Below are 18295 nucleotides of genomic sequence, written 5' to 3' on the forward strand. Positions count from 1 at the left end.
CAGAGAGCTTCAAGAGCTAGGCTTGTCAAGATGCAGCAAAGGCAATGAACAGAGAGCATGCTGAAACAGTCAACTGAAAACTTTCTGCTCACTAAATGTGCACATACTGTCCCGGCCATACTATTCCATAACCATACACTGACCTTTCTACTTGGTAATGGCACATGCGCTGCTGTGCATTTGAGCTACTCTGTCAGGTTGGTTCTGGTTGGGAACTTCAGACTGACTACCACTGTCTGAGAGCTTCATTGTAAGTGCCAGAAAGGTAAGCAGAAGGAATACTGGTGTCTTGTATCTTTCCTTATGGAAGGATGAACCTTTCTTCTACCCATTCTGAGATTCCTCAAAAACTATATGGATTACCGAATGGACCAACCACCCATCCAGCTCAGAATCTTACCTCCCTGAGTTCTCATACCCGAAACTATTCTAAGAACCATGTTTTCTATATTTCCAAGGGTGACAGTAGTTTAAGTTTAAAACTTTTATTTTAAAAAGATGCAACAAAGAACTGTTCTTCGTGGCTGAATGTGCATCCAACCCAGCCTTACTCACAGGAAGGTAAGGGTGGTAACTGAAATACTTTCAGTCCCAGTACTAAATAATTTTGGGTCAATGCTTGGTTTGGTGCTGAGCAATTGAGAGACTAGGAAAAATAAGTCAAGCACTTGCTCCAAGAAATGCTTGCTCCTGAAAAATAAGACTGTCAACCAACTAAAAGTGCTTATTTTATCAAGTCTAACAGTTTAATAATCAAGACTTGCTTTGTAAGCCTCATTCTCCATCAAGGCACCATTATTCCAATGCTACTAAGACCTAAATTCTTCATAGTTACAACCATTTTTTCTAATGGGCAGACTTGGATCTAACACTCTGTAAATGACCTTCTTTGCTTTACTTTTCTGAAAACACACCAAGTTTAAATGTGATCTCCCTTATCTTAGTGAGACTAATTCTTAGCTTTGCATGGTCAGTGGTTTCTGTTGCAAACTTTTTATGGGAAGTTGGTTGCTAACAAAAGAAGAGCTCTATAAAATTATGGAGAATTATAAAAAAGCCCAAGTATCCCATCTATCACATAATTGCTAAAATTCTCCATTATATTGCATCTTAACAACAAAATATGAATTTTGTTTTTATCTGTTCATAATATACTCCAAGGCCCTCAAACAGTGTGGGTCATATACATTATACTCAGTAGATATTTTGCTGAAAGTAACTGAAAATAAATAATGAATAATCATTAATGTAACCTATTCATTTAATAAGCATGTATTTTTATCCATAGATATGAAATTGAGAGAAAAATAATCACAATATTACTTTCCATTTCTTAGTCACATGAAGGCATTTTATAATACTATAACTTCAAAGTGGAGACACTTGTGTATTTTGCTTTTCTCCAGATAAACCGTAAATACTTTCAAGTTGCTATGGAGTTATCCTAATGATCATCCTAATGACTACATAATGACTCATAAATGTGAATCTTCACAATCACCCATTCATTGTTTTGTCAACAGCAAATGATGCTTTTGACATAGTGAAGTTTCATAGAAATAATTAATTCAAAGTCATTAGTTCTCATCTTAGTTTTTTCAGTAGATATTGAACAGAACATATCAGAGTTTATAAATCACAATAAGAAGATGTGGATTCTAGCTTTCACTGGCTGTAGTAACCCTCTAGAAATCAATTAACCTTTAAATTTCTTACAACAAATATAGTCCTCTGTGCTTAGATCTCTGTGAAGCATAACTAATACTATTTGCAAAGGCATTTTTTAGGCATGATATACTTTATAGTTGGAAATTCTAATTCACAAATGCTATTTCAAGGGGTATGTGTTAAAATACAATAAAAAATAGCCATGATAAGGTCACAGATATCAGAATAAGCCACTTGCCATATAACATTTATGGCAATAAATGTTATATATAGGCTTTTAGTCCAACATTTCAACAATGCAATTCTGTCGAATAGTTTTAAATGAAAATTAGCCATTTGATGATTGCTGTAAGTTAAAACCTGCAAAAAATATGTTGTATCCAAGACAGGGGAAAAACTATATGCACTGCCTTTCTCTTGTATCACTAAGGTCACAAACATGACCCAATTTACCAAAGGATATTTTCTACAAATAGAAGTGTCTACCTAGGATTCAATTTCATTCTTGATTTTACTGCTAAAATAGGCATGAGGGTGAACTGGAATAATGCCTGTATTCCAGAAATAGCATTTTAGAGTGTTTAAGAAAGCAGTAGTATGTAAGTCAATGGTCATTTTTAAGAAAGGACATTCTCGGAGGAAAACTTAGAACATCTAAGTTGTTATAAAAACTGGTGAAATAACTAGAATTAGATATAAAAATTGTTTAAAATAAAATAATACTCTGACTGAAAATGATAAATCACATCTTAGAAATATCAATCCCTCTCCACATTCCTGGGCCAATGATAAATTTAGGAAGCAACTGAGCAATGTGGAAATTGTGAACGTGTCCAAACACCAAAAGCTGCTGCTGTCTCCAACCATCGAGGAAAGTATTAGGAACTACATAGTACCACTGTCAACTCATTTATCTGTATTAGGACAACATCCATAGTTTCTGAAAGACTTACTAGCTGTGGTACAGTTGCCCTTCCACCTGAATGAAGATCTGCCAGAGAACAACTGGACCAACTTTAAAAAACGTATTGAATTCTCATATCTCAGAGAACCATTTGAGATAGTTCTTCCACTGTGTGTGGGCATGTTTCTTTAGTTTCTCATCCTTACTTTACTCTAGGATTTCTATCCTCTGTCTCAATTTCCATTCTGTTCTTCTCTGATTACTCAGGAAGGTCCTCTGGAGCCTCTTTACTAACACAGACACCTCACCTCCTGATTTGTTTTAAACTGGGCTTTTCCGTGCTGATGCTACTTGCTATGATGCATGGAGGGGAGGCTTCTTCTGTTTTCCATGATAAGAAGTGAAGCATACTCTACACATTACCTGATTACTCACATCAACTCACTGAGCATTGCTCCCCCTCTCTTTGAAATCTTCCCAGTCAATTCTTCAGGCCAGACTTCTGCCAATCTCCTGTTTTTCTTTATTTCATCATTGAAAACTGGCTTTTTTTCTCTTAGAATTTTCACATCATGAGTCCTGCTGCTCTTCTGAGTGACTTACAATGTTTATGTGATGAAGCATGGCATACCCAAATCTCAGTTCCTTGACTACTTCTTTTCTATTGAACTCATTCCCTTCTCGGGCATCTCCTACATCTTGAAAACACTGTACATTATGTTTACCAGTTAATTTTAAGGTTCAAACATCATACTCTTGAAATATATTTCTATCTTTTCTCTTTTCTCAGTTTTCTAGTTTTGCTTGATGCATATCATGGAGACTTCTGGATTACACTGAACACTTTCATATCAGAACATAATTATAGTCCTGAAAGTCCGTATCTACTTTGCTTACCACAAGCAGTCCCTGCCTCCACTCTTTTACCAAGAGCTTCAAATTCCTTCCCTTGTTTTCCTTGCATTACAATTACTTTTGTAGCAGAACCTGCTTCCCCATCCCAAGCCAGTGTACTTCAGTCTGTTAGTTGCCCAGGTCTAGTTCCAGTTACTTTTGTGACTGGTCACCATGATGCATATTGTAAGAACAAATCCCCAGTAGACAAGCCATTCCGCCTCTTTACTTTCTCCTTGCTTACCCCATATCAGCCCTAGACCTCCAGAGATCAGGAACTGATATTTTGGGAATGATCCCAGTCATTGCCCATTGACATAAAATAAATCTGCCTCTGAATTCTGGGTGTTGTTTTGGTATTTCTGCTTGCTGTTGCACTTTCCAATTTTGGATTAACCCAACTCTTAACCTTTTTAGTGTTTACACTGTGGATCCTTAGTAGTAATGAGTTATTCCAAGCTCTCATATTTTGGGTATACACAAAGTTAGTAACTATTGACAATTGTACCTTCCAAATGATCTGCTGGTCCAGCTGTGCTTTAACAATTTTTATTTCTAAATGCAGACTTTGCTTAATCTCATCTCTGGACTTTATCCCTGCTGTTCTCTCTGCATGTGTCATCTTCTTTTAAGAATCTACTGAGATTTCAGTTTCTCACAATCCTAGATTAGTCTTCTCCCCATGATACTCACTTAGTACCAAGCAAGTAAACATACTTGGTCTTATTTATATGTAAGATGTAACAAACAAGATTGTCATTGTATGCTTTCCTATATCCTGCTTCCTACTCAATGCAATACTCTATGAAGGAGGAAGCTATTTTGCCTTCTTGAATCTTCTCTTCAATTGTCTCAGTATATAGTAAATAACAGACACTATTTGTTGCATGAATGTAAATATATTAATACAAGACTAATACATGATTGAGCTGATTGCTTATACATTTAGTAGCCTATGGGTAAATATGTGGTTTCAAGAAATAAAAATACTCTGAATTAAATAATGTTGGGAAAAAAAAGCCACAACCATGTGTTAATAGGGACCGTAACATATGGAGTAAAGAGGATATTGGAAGAACAAAGAGAGAGTTCACTCCTGAAATACAGAACTAAAAGATGGATTGGAAAGTTCCAGAATGTCATTAGTAAGATTTATTTTTTTTGTATAAACTATCTTTATCCTACTTATGTCTGTTAAATTCTTTTTGTGTTACAAGTTTTAATTTCTATGAGTAGCACCCACACAGCAGTGTGTGTGTGTGTGTGTGTGTGTGTGTGTGTGTGTGTGTGTATGGTGGTGTGTGTGTGTGTGTGTGTGTGTGTGTGTGTGTATGGTGGTGTGTGTGTGTGTGTGTGTTTATGATATTCAACATTTAGTCATAACTCTTTAGGAACCACATTATGGTAAAAGTCAGAACACTCTATGATGAAGCTTATCTGGAAATGAGGACAAAGGTCTCATCTTTCCTTATCTCAGAGCTAGCAACTTCAACATAAATGATGCTACCCATCAAATAAACAAAATCCATTATCCAGAAATGTCATAAAATGCTATCAAATATCTGAAATAAATGGAATCTTTATTGAATTCCACAGATTTGGAATGTCATAATACACTTGAGTATTTCTTTCTTTTCTAATAAAAGGATTTCCTCATAAACAAGAGAAATAAGCATGATACATGGTATCTAAATTATAAATTGTTGGAATGAATTATAACTAATTACCTAACATTTTCAGAGAAAAAGGTGCTTTTAACATAAGAGGTCATGCATTTTTTTCAACAGTACTTTTTCTACCTGCAATTTTTTAAAAAGAATTGTTTTGCCCTTTACTTTTATTATTATTTTTTCTTTTTGAGACAGAAATATTGCCACTTTGCCTAGCGTGGTCTTGAACCTGTGATCCTCTCACTTTAGCTTTTCTGAGTATCTGGAATTATTGGCATATGTCTCAATGCCTAGCTCTTGACCCTTTCATAGTGTTTGATAACTCCATCATTTCTTGAACTTTAGCGCAGCACATTTTTATTGTTTTGGGGTTCTTCAAGTGATGTACTTGGGGATTCTTAAAGTGATGCACTAAATTTGAACTTATATACAATACACATACATGTATACATAATAAATATTCAGCAAGAATGATCTTGCTTACATTTTTCATAAACAGGATATTATAGGATGAAAAGCAGAGTCTTCAAAGAATTTAATGTCCCCATAAACACTTCAGTGATTTATAGTTTCACTTAAGGATGGTCAGCAAGTTAGTGTTTGTGGCAAAGAAAATACTATCTGATAAACTGAAGTGCTTTCCTCAGTTTTGTTCTGAGCTTGGCATATTATTGTTCCCTACCACTTTTCACTGTAAAATAAACTTTCCAGTGGGCTCATTGTTAGAAACTGAGAAATCTCCAACTAATCTACAGTACTAACCCAACTCAAATTAACAAGAAATTCTTGAAACTGAAGACCAAATGTTCTGATGTGTGTAAACCACCACTATCTTTAGTGTTGGCAATAATATGGAAATCTGATGAAATAAACTTTGATTTATAAAATAAATCTGTCCAGTAGTACAATTATTAGGTAAACACAGATATAAACTAAAGTGTCAAAGTACTGTATATTAGTTCAGTATACTATATATTGGTGTATCCTTAATGAAGATGCCAAAGAGTAGTACAGAATGAGAAGGCTGAAAAAGAAATTAAGTTTGATAAATACCTAATAATTTTGCACAGTGAAGATATTGCAGACAATCTAAAATTTATAGAGATTCTATGATATATGAGGCAAAATAGTACTTTTTACAGTTTATTGTAAATAAGAACTGCTATTGATTTTGGAAATAAAATGATGTTTATCAATATATTATAGAGCAAAAAATAAAAAAAAAGTTCTCTATGACTCTCAGAGACTAAATTTAATCTTAAAATAATAAATTTTAAACATAAAATGAGATTAAATTTAATTAGACCAGTTGGTGATTTAAAATAAAAATGCCTGTAATGTTTTGTTTCTTGAGAAATTTAAACAGTATGCAATAAATTGCATTTAAATGAATCAAAGACAAAGGAAACCAATGTCTTTTACATTGCACACATCTTCAAGATTATTGGAAGTATTTTTTCTTGATTGCTTTGCAGTGAGTACTTTTAAACTTATGTCTACCTCAAGAATACTATTTCTGAACAGTCATTCAGAATCACAAGTATAAGTTCCATATTCAATCTTGTTTAGCAAGGTATTGATTTTTTCACATAATATCCAATAAGAATTTATCAGCTATCTCTTAAAACTTGAACACAAGAATCCCTTGAGAGACTGAAATATAACCCTCTAGCTCTATAAATCCTTTTAATCAACATATCTCAAATCTGAAATATGTACTTTTAATACCTCTTGAACTTAAAAATTTGAAATATCAGATATGCCTATTTTTCTTCTTTTCTTTTGTTTGGATTTCAATTTAGTGATAAAATATTGCAAGTTGTATTTTGTTTTATGTTTACTCTAGTGTACTGTTTGTACTCAATAAGGCTAGCTGATGAGTAGTTGATCAAAGAATGTAATCCCTAGCTAGCATTTGAGCCCAGCCCCTCCATGAATGGCTCACAGCTCAAAGGAATACTTCTGGAGGATCCTTGTACAATGAAGCTATATATGGAGCAAAAATCTTTCCCCTTTGTTGAGTAGTTGAATCCATCTCCAAGAGTGAGCACTGTTCCTTCAAATTCTTTTCATTTCCTTTTTTTATAGTACATCAGAATATAAATGCACCCAATGTACTCCACCAGACAGGTAATAGGATGCCAGTGATGAGAAAGTGCTTGTAATATCCTCCGCCCACACATACCCCTGAATACACATCTATCCAGAGCTGTGCCATCCTGTCACAAGGGAACAACTTGCTGCCTGGTGCTCCTTTTATTGTAGCTGATGCATAGCTGGAGTGATTTAGTCCGCCTCCCTTTTCTCTTTCTTCGTTCCACCTCTTGTACAAGGAGTAACTGCCATCTGAGTGGCAAACTAACCCGTCCTGAGACGATCTAGGGCTGCATGAATCTTTCAGAAAACTTAAGCCCCTAAATTGGGGCTGGAAGAGGTTCCGGATTCTTTCTGGGAATTCTGGGCAGGAAATAATTGGAAGTCAGCATTTCCTTTTGGAAGCTATGTGGAGGTAAGAAGGATTTTCATGGTCATTCTAGACATAACTGAACAGCACAGAAAAGAAGGATACATGGGTGAACAGAGGCCAAGAGAAAGATAAAGACTTCATGATGCAAATGCCACAAGTCAATAGTTCGCATTCTGAACTGGGAACACATTTCTGACTGATTCCCACATCTGCTAGAACATCCACTGCCACCCAAGAGTTATTCATATGGGACATTTGAAGCCAGTTACAAAAGAAATCAGCAATACAGTATTATCCCAACATAAATGGCTGGTAGTAGCTGTTGCTACTATATATGAAGCACTTATAACACTACAAAAATAGCACTGAATATTTTCACCTTTATATAAATTTCATAAGGCTGACACCCTTGTTAGTCCTACTTTTGCCCTTGTAAAGTTAGAAACTAGGAGATGCTTAAGTAACTCTTGAAAGTGACCTAAATAGTGTTTGGTGCAGCAAGACTGATTTTTATATCATCTATGTCCAGAGCCCCCACTCTTGAGTATTTCCTGTCTTGCTGTCAACCATCAGTGCAAATAGTGGGTCATTTCATTCTCAAGTGATTCCTGGACATTCATGCCTGGATGTCCTGTTTCTATTATCCAGTAACCAAAGGACCAACTGTCTTTGCCCTGGAGTTCACTGCCATATTTGTTATCAGCTTTTCCCCAATTAAACTGGGTCATCTTCTGCCTTCCGTCTCTTTCTCTATCTGCACAATTTGCTCTCTTCTTTTTTGTTGTTTCCCCCCTTTATTTGCCCCTCCTCCCACCTCACTGCATTACTTCAAGGCATCTTATATTCTTTTTATCCTGATTATTTCACAGTGATCTTTTTTTTTTTTCCTTCCAGGCACATATGCATACACACACACACACACACACACGCACACACACACACACACACACACACACACACACACACACAATTCAGCGACCTTAGCCTTAACACCATATTAAAAATAAATAGTAAAAATGTAAGTTACTGACTAGGAGAAAACATTTACTTTATAATACATCCATTATGTGTTCCCATTTCTAGAATATATAATGAATTAAACCACAGTAAGATACCACTATGCATTCAACGGAATGAGCAAAAATATCATCTGTTGAGGAGATAGAAAAACTAACTTCCTTACATTGCTAATAGGAGGGTAAAAGTAACTTTGTTTTGAAAAGCTGTTAGGCAGTTAAAAATAAAAAAAAAATGCCTATGACTCAAATTCTGTTCCTTGGAATACACCCTAGAGAAATTAGTATATATATTCATGAAAAGGCTTATATAAGAAATATACAACAGCCTTATTCATAATATACCCAAACTAGAAACAATTTAAATGTATATTAGTAAAAAGGGTAGCATGGAAAATAAGTTACAATACAAATAGAATGTTGAATGTTATACTATGTAAAAGAAACAAACTGAAGAAATGCACACCAATACAAATAAATATTTAAAAGTTGGTGATAGAAGCCAGATACAAAACATACAACAATATTATCCCATCATACAATGTTCACAAAAAGGCAAAGCTAATATAAACTGACAAAAGTCAGGAAATACGATTATATGAGTACATAAATATCTAAAAATTAATCAAGATATACACTTAAATTTTACATATTTTACACCATGTAAATTATACCTTAATAAAATGATTTTTTAAAATAAGTGGATAGGATATTAGTTAGGAGGAATATGGGTAACTATGACATTCTAGGTCACTTTTTTGTTAAATTCATAACATTCCAAACTATCAGTCATTGTTTCTCCCACATCAAGAAGAGTTAATAAATACCCAAGAAGCATGAATGATCTTACACTAAATCAGAAACTAATCAGTGTATGAATTCAAAATTTTTATCATCCCACGTCTTAACAATTCTGTGCTATGCTTATTCAAATGTTTTAAAGGTTGCTGAATCACAACAAATACAACCTTACAGCTCAGAGATACTGAAAGGAAGTTGTTAAAAAGTATACATCTGAAAACATTCACACTGCTTAGAAATAAGCTCAAAGTAGAGTCATGGAAGTGTACATAATTAAGAGCTCTATTGAACACAGTCTCCTAAACAAGGTAATTCATGGGGAAGCTAGTAGCTGTCATCTGTAATACTCATTGTTGCAGGCCAAAGTTGCTTTCAGACACAATTACTTTCAGGACCATAGCATGGCCTTCTAAAGAACAGTTGCTAGACACATTGCCTGACACATGCAGAGCAATGCGGTCTACTCATTTATAACAGACATATCGATATAAAAGAAGAAATACTAAATGCTGTAATGTAAATAATGGGAACTAAATCCATTGGTATGAAAAGCATCTTTTACTTCAAAGTGCAATTGCTAACGTCTCATTGTAGGCTGACAATGGGACATGAGAATAGTTGATGATGAATCATTGTTTCTTCCTGGAAGTCCAGAGTTTTGGTATGTGGTAGGCAGAGGGTACTTTGGTGACTAGCTCCCAGTGGAAAATGAAGATACTGCATTCTTAGTAGGTGTCCTTTATTGAAGGTATTACCATGAAACCATATCATGTGTATTGTTGTAAGTCATTACTGGAGAAATTAGATGCATTCCCTCTTATTCCAGTTGACAAGGGACTGTTGGAATCCTGGGTTTGGTTTCCTCCAGACTTTTCCCATGTGTCTGTCCCTTTACTGATTTAGCTTTGAATCTAATCATAAAAACCATAGCGCATCAGGGAGAGAATAAGTCAGCATCTCCTGAGAATCAGCCATGCTGGAACTTGAAGGACCAACCAAGAAAGCAAGAACCAGCCTTTCTGGTAAGCAAGGTGAGCTTCAGGCACGCCAGGAAGAGAGTAAGTCAGTGTCTCCTGTGAGCCTATTGGAGTGCAGCCTGAAAATCAAATGTTCTGTGTGCGGGGCGGGGCTTGTTAGCAACTGGATGGCTTCCAGGTCAGCCAGAGTTGATAACAACTAAGGTACATAAAGCAACTAAATGCTTGTATTGTTGGGTTGATTATGCTGACCTGGGGCCAGAGGTCTGAGCATCTCTTGGAAGGATGACAGTACACAACATAGCAAAAATGGAGGATTTCCTACTATTTTGTCTTTGAAGGCCAAAATAGTTTTCACTGTTTTGTTTTGTTCTGATTAATTGATTTGCTCTATTCATATTCTGTTTTGATTGGTTTTATAGTGTTGTATTTTTGGTTTGATTTTGCTATACCTGATTGAATGGACAACTATCGTGAGGATAATAAGATACACTATGACACCTATTACTGTTATCTCAGTATCCTGCTCTGAAGTTCTGTACCGATTTCACTGCATTGTCTTGATTGGCTTTGTTCTGTCTTTTTAAATTGTATTTCACTATCTTAAAATTAAAAAAAAAAAGAAAAATGAGTGAACACTTGTTAAAAAAATTCATAGTAATGAAATGAGCATTGGCTGAGTTCTGAGAGTTGTCTTGCAGATTGTTGGACCTGGGAGTGTTTGAGAGACATAGTTTATGTCTAAGGATACCCATACAGTTTCAAATGCTCCTAGGTGGACTTTTGTAAGTTGATTGGACTACAGGGCCATTATAGGTGATGTGGAAGAGGTGGATCACTGGGAATGAGATCTGGAAGGGCGTGTTCCTATCCCTTTGCTTCCCAGCTGCCATTGTGTGAGCAGTTCTCCCCTTCCAGAACCTTCCATTATTTCTTCCTGCCTTGAAGCAGCCAACCATGGATTAAACACATAACCCAAAAAAGTTCTCCTCCTTTACACAGGGGGTGATGGGTATTATGTTTCACCAATGAGGAAAGTTACTGAGACACTAGGAAATTTGACACATCATGTATCTGTGAATCCTGCCCTCTACTCAGAAGAACAACAGTTATGTTGATGCCAAAGATCAGGAAAATCATTTTAGGACAACAGTAATTTTCAAAGAATGATCAGGTCAAGTTGGCATATAAAATTCCTACCTACCCTAGTAGGAGATTAATGAGACCAAGTATATGTATGTTCTTCTGAAACTTACCATTTTATTTTTCCAGTATATATTTTATGAGTTTATATGTATTTTTGCAGAATACTGGTCTTGTGGCATTTTCATAGATGAATGTAACATACTTTGATCCTTTCCACTCTCATATTGCTTTCCTTATGCCCCTGACCACGTTCTTCCTGAATTCTTTCTTTTGTCTAGTATCATTCCTTCTATTTTCATATCATCTTTTTGCTCCTAGGTTCTACATATTAGGGAAAATGTGATGTTTGACTTTCTGAGTCTAGAGTCCTTCCCTTAACATGATCTCTAGTTCCATGAATTTCCTCGTACATGATACAATTTTGTTGTTCATTATTATATACTCCATTATGTATGCATACCAGATATACTTTACCTATTAATCCACTATCAGGTATCTAGGTTGATTTTGTATCTTCCCTCTTGTGAATTGTACTTCAACAAATATAGCTAGACATTCAAAATATAGACATTCAAAATGTCTATAGAATACTGATGTTAATTCCTTCAGGTATACACCTAATTAGTGGTCCTTTATATATATGTCATTCATTTTAAAAACATATTTGTTCTTTTCATTACTTCAATGTGAGAGTTCATTTCCTTCTTATAAACTTAGTAGTAATTTATTCATATCTATTAATAACACAGGGCTTTTGGATTGGTCAGGAACAACTTAAAACAACTAAATTCATTGTCTTACAGTTGAGTTACTGGCCATATTTCTCTTTTGAGCACAAGTTTTCTAGTGATTTTTAGCAAAATGAAAAGGCATCTTCCCTAGAAATACATTATACTTGGCAGAGAATGAAAGCATCTATAGCATAAATTGACTCAATCCTATAAGTCTTAAAAAAATGCTCGAGAGTCTGTCCATTTAATGGTCTCTTCAACGTCTTTCCTTTCTATGCTGTTTAAAAATGCAGCTGAACAGATAACATATATTAGATGAAACAGTTTTCTAATTTTCTCCCACAACTGTAACTTGGTGATATTGCAACTAGAGAGTAAAAACTGTACTAGTAAACACGAAGAAAAATGTTAAAAACTCTACTCTGCAGTGTAGCAAGTTATTATGAAAATGTCACTTTGACTGATATTTTTATAAATATTAATGCTAAATAAAAATGCCATATGTTAGAACTGAAACAATATTTTGGTTAGCCTCATCTCAAAGTGACAAAGGCCAAATAACTAGACTCATTAATATAATTGCATATTTCTGTTGATCTTAATATAGTATAATCTATTCTTGATTCCAAATCATTTTCTATCAATAAACATTACCCATTTTTTCCACATATGTATGCCCATATGATAATTTGTCCATTAGTTTTCATTTGTTAAAATTTTTTTTATTAAATTACATATGGCCAGTATTAATTTTCCAGGCATGATTCCATTTTCCTTGATGTTTATTTGCATTCACCAATACCATTTTCAATGCTTCTTTTTAAAACAATTTAACTAAAATATCCTCATCTTACATAGGTAATACTACCTGAGAAAAATCACCCTTTTGCTTTTCTAGAAAGACCATCGTCCTGTCACTCAAATCAAGCAAGCTACTGAAACTCAAAAGACCATAGGAAACAATTACCATGTATAATATAAAATGGGGAAAAGCCATCCAAGGGCACTCACCCACTGGAATCTGCAGAGGTGATAGCTATCAAAGGCAGAATCTTCAGAGGGAGGCTGGTTGGTCGTGGAATGTTCTCTGATTCACTTTTCAAATCAGCTTGTTCCAACTGTCTGAAGGCAAGAGGAGGAAGCTGAATATTACGACATGAAAGTCGTCGAACAAGGTAGGGCTCCATCCCTCGAAAAGGATCTTCCTCTTCATTAGTAGAATGCAGTGTTTCTTCAGAGGCCTAAGGCAAAAGTTTAGTAAAGTAAAAGTTCAGTACATTATCATTATATGAAGAGATTATATTCTGCTGAGGGAGAAATTAAGTGAAACATATATGTGACAAATGCTAACTAGATATCAACAACACGAACAGGACAACATTTGGTGAAAAGATCAGAAACCATACCTGAAATCCAGGTTCATTTTACAAGTAGGTTATTTACAATATATGCTTGGTTGTAGCAACTAAATGACATCCCCAGAAATCTTAGAAAATTATGAACTTTGTATATGACTTCTACAAAATCAAAGGAAACTACTAGTTTCATATTTTGTATGAAATAAATTGCAAAAAATAATTTTATTATGTATTTTGATATATTTATATGTCAGAATATGTAGATTTCTTACAGGCACATAGATGCCTATGAAAAGAGAAGAAGAAAATGAGTTGTATTTTTTCTTTATACTTAGGACATTGTTTATAACATGTTTTAATATTTCTCTAATATCCTCTTGCCAATTGCTGTAAGACTTCCTGAGAAGGTATTTCTTAAAGTTATGCAAAGAAAATTTGAGAATCCAGTAGAATTTAAGCCACATTTAAATTTTGCAAATTTGATCTGCATTATTCACATGAAAAGGCATATCAATTCTATAATAAAGTAGAAATTTAATATTTTGACTGTAGCTGGCAAAAATTTACTATTACACGAGAGATAGTCCTATGTGGTTGGAAATCTGCTCTATTAGTATTTGTCATATTCTATATTGAAACATAGAATCGTCAAATATATTAAAAACATGCCTTAAAGACTTTTTACTTGCTTTTTTCTTTTTTCCAGAGCTAGGGATTGAACACATAACTTCCTGAGTACTGGGCAAGCACAGTAGCACTGAGCTACATTCCCAGCCTTTTTAAAATTCTGAGACAGTATCTTGCTCAGTAAATTGCTCAGGTCGGCCTCAAATTCACCATCCTCCTATCTCAGTCTTAAGCAGCTGTGATTATAGCCCTGTGCTACACTGCACTCATTTGAGGGCTTGGTTTTTGAATTCTGACATTATGATGTAAGAATGTTCTTACAGTGTTGCTTAACCTCTCTTAGTGGTCCATTTTAAAAAATAAAATGAATATTTACCTAGGGGAATTAAATGAGGTCGTGCATGTTATATGCATAACTGACTGCCTGCAATGTAATAAGCAATATTTTTTTCTTTTTTTCTGAGTAATCTCAGTAAAGAAACTCACCTAAGGAGACAAAGTAGTTTCCCCTAAATTAGCTTGTTGACTATAAGTCAAACCCATATAAACTTTGGTTGATCCAGACTTAGTTTAAAACCTTTATTGCACTTCTTATTACACTACTATTTTTGAGAAATTAACTTAGGTATGCTGAAATTGTTTCTCTAAAATTGAGATGATTTTCTCTGAAAATTGAGATAATATCTACCTCTTATAATCACGTCTAGATCAGATGCAAAGAATCTGAAGCACCAATATCTAACATGGAGTTTGTATTCACCAGCAAAATAGCAGCTATTTTGATTAGAATACAGGCTATTCCCCTTTTCTTTCCATTGCACTCTGCTGCCTTTGATGCTTATTCTCCCTGGTTTTCAAGTAGAAAATGTTTCTCTTCCTTGTATCTTGAAAACATGAAAGGACACGCAGTGGTGGACTCATTCATTCTGCTCTGCATCGTATTGTCTATCACTATGAACAAATAGGATAATAGAAAGATACCCGTAGCTTAAAAAAAAAAAAAAAGACAGAAGTAAAAATACTCTTTTATTTCCAATCTTAGATTTAAAAATCTAAATTTTTCAAATCTGTGCTGAGGAATCTATTTGCTTTATAAAATAATATTTTTAAAAACCCAACAATAATAATGGCTAATATTCACTGAGTACTTATTAAGTGGTACTGTTGTATATGTTCTCTCCTTTAATTTGTATTAAAATCTTGAGAGTTAATTCCTGCTATTTTTCTCATGTTACTTATGAAGAAGCAGAGATCTACAAAACAGCATCACTACATAGCAAGTAGGATGATCAATTATTACTGTTTACCTAGAAGAGTCTGATTTTAGTGTTTGGAGTCTTGTATCCAGGGAACCTCCCTGGTTCCAGACAAACTAGGATGGCTAATTACTCTAAAAGCAAGGATTCAAATTCAAATCTGTATTGGTGAAAGCAGGTGTTACCAACTATTACTTTACAGTTATATACCCTTGACAGTGTAAATACTACTAGAAAAAAAAGTAAGACACACACTAATGGAGCACAATCTAATATGCCTCACACTATAATTAAAAAAAAAAACTAACAGAACTAAATTAGAACAAATCTAAATAAACATTTGAAAGTAATGATAATTTGAGATTAAATCAGGGGATAAGAAATTCTGAGTCCTACTGTTTACCAGTTACTCATGCGGTCTTAAGAAGTCACTCAACTTTTTCAGACTTGTTTCTTTAGGCATAAATCAGGAGTTTGGACAAAATAAACCTTAACACCACTTTCAGCTCTGAAACACTCTGATTTTGTAATAACCCACAACAAAATGAATGCTGAGGGAAATGGCAAGTACAGGAAACAAAGAATAATATTGTACGCATATAATTTTCTTATTTGTATTTAATATACGAAATTTTTGTTAGTACCTGTTTGCAGGATATACTGATGACATTGATTTGGGGGAGCTGGTACAGTTACGTAACATATCATAACTCTTTTTACTTCCCTTTCACCACTCCTCCCCTTCTTTTCCTCTCCTATCTGTAGATTCCCTTCCCATTTACAAAAGAACTCTTCCTGTTTTCTATTATGTTGTTCTTATTTTAAATTATTTATACTTTGAGTTTCTCATATCAGAAAAAAACGTGATATCTCAGCTTGTGTATCTGATTTATTTTGCATAATATTATGGTCTCAAATTGCATCCATTTTCTTACAAATGACTGAAAATTGTACTCCATTAGGTTTTACACTGGGAGAAAGAGGCTGTTTACTGGGGAAACTCATGCAAGGACAGAGCTGCAAACCTAATCCAGTCTCTTAGATTATTAACAAGTCATAATTGAGTTAATGACTTAATAGCAGTGAACAGAATTAAGAACAAAGATTGAGTCCAACAAAGCTATAGTCACCTGAAATGTAACCGACTGAAATTAATTAACTTTCTTTGTTAAGTGTTTAGCTGTCCACTCTGGGTATCAGCATTGCAATTGCAAAAGTGCTTCATATAATAACCCAGTTTACTCGATGAATGATTTAATGTCTGGGAGGTTCTCTTTTTGGTAAAACTGCCTCAAGGGATAACTCCTTTTGAGAGAATTAGCTCTATTAAAAATAAAGTTTATGTTTCTGCTCAGATACTGTCAGTTTAAGCCCCAGTTTCCCGTATTTATATCTTGATTTTAAAAATAAAACATTAGAGGTCTAGATTCAGAACAGTACAATATGTGATTTTTTTTTTCACATTGCAGTGCATCAATTATCCTTTAGAAATAAAGGGACAGCTTTATCACGGTAGACAGCAGGAGGAGGAATGCCCTTAATTTTAAAAGAAATATAAATCTAACTAGCAGAGTAATATGTATATTGTGTCATTGCTTAAAAATGGCATCTTTGCAAGGAGTTGAGAAAAAAGATAATATTTCTAATGTCTCCAAGCCATTATTTCTCAAAATGTGGTACTTAGGACCTCTGCATTAGAAACACAGAAAGAACTTTGTGAATTTCAGACTTTCAGGTCCTCTGATAGATCTGCCTAATAATAATCCCTGTGGGTCAGAGCCTCGGGGTCTTAATAAAACTCCACTATGGTTTTTATGTATGCTAAATTTTGAGAAGTATAATTTTTATGTGCATTAACTTTTGAGAACTGATTTTTTTGCCATTTTAGATACAGTCTAATAAGATTATTTGGCAAAGATACAGCCACAAAGACTTCCATTGCTGCTCGTTTATAATAGTAAATAAGCAGATATAATCTAATTTTTGCAGTGAAGGATTGGCTTAATAAATTTTGATATATCACATGATGAAATACTATGAAGTTAATAAAATAATGTGCAGAATTATGTCACTATGTTCATGACATAATGTTAAATGAGAAGAAGAGGTTATAGAGTGATCTCACTTTTATAAAATAATGACAAAACAAAACAGAAAAGTCATATTCATAGAAAAATTCTGGAAGGATATATTCCAGTTCTCCAAAGTACCTGTCTGCAAGGGTGAAGTATATTTTTTAAAATTAAAAGCACAATGTAAGTCATAATAGCAAAATGAAATAACACCTTCCTATCACTAATGTTAAGAAATATCTCTTAATCAGTTTCAAGATATACAATTTCAAAAGAAAGGAAACACTGAAGTATTTGAATGAATTTTAAACAAATTTTTGGATTATAATAAAGAAATTCTTTGTGGTAATTAGAAACTTATATAGAATAGCTGACAGATGAGTAATTTTAATGTGATAATTGTCAACATTAGAATATACATCTCTGTGAAAGATATACTTAAAGCAATTTCATATTGATTGTCCCCTACAATGGATAAGCATTAACTACTATTATTATTATTTTCCTTTATTTATTTTCTGTTGAAGGTATCCAATTATATTTCCTTCAATCCTGAGAACAAATCACTCATTTGTCTTTAGCATAGGGATATATATATATATATATATATATCATAAAACATTGGGATATATATATATATACATATATATATATCATATAACATTGGGATATATATATTGTTTGATAGAAACATGGTTAACATTTACA

At 34.0% G+C, this 18295-nt stretch overlaps 1 protein-coding gene across 12 annotated transcripts in view; it reads right to left on the minus strand.

The window, feature by feature from the left end:
- The window catches only part of Pde4d (3',5'-cyclic-AMP phosphodiesterase 4D), a 1361839-nt gene that overhangs the window by 864226 nt on the left and 479318 nt on the right, over nt 1-18295 (minus strand). For all 12 annotated transcript variants that reach the window (XM_063258692.1, XM_063258681.1, XM_063258684.1 and 9 more), the window contains one exon: nt 13286-13515. In XM_063258692.1, the coding sequence (XP_063114762.1) occupies nt 13286-13515 (230 nt within the window). The remainder of the gene's footprint in view (nt 1-13285; nt 13516-18295) is intronic.

This window comes from Cavia porcellus, unplaced genomic scaffold (genome assembly GCF_034190915.1).
Source record: "Cavia porcellus strain 051 isolate PalLab524CR breed Dunkin Hartley unplaced genomic scaffold, mCavPor4.1 scaffold_11, whole genome shotgun sequence".
NCBI lineage: Eukaryota > Metazoa > Chordata > Mammalia > Rodentia > Caviidae > Cavia > Cavia porcellus.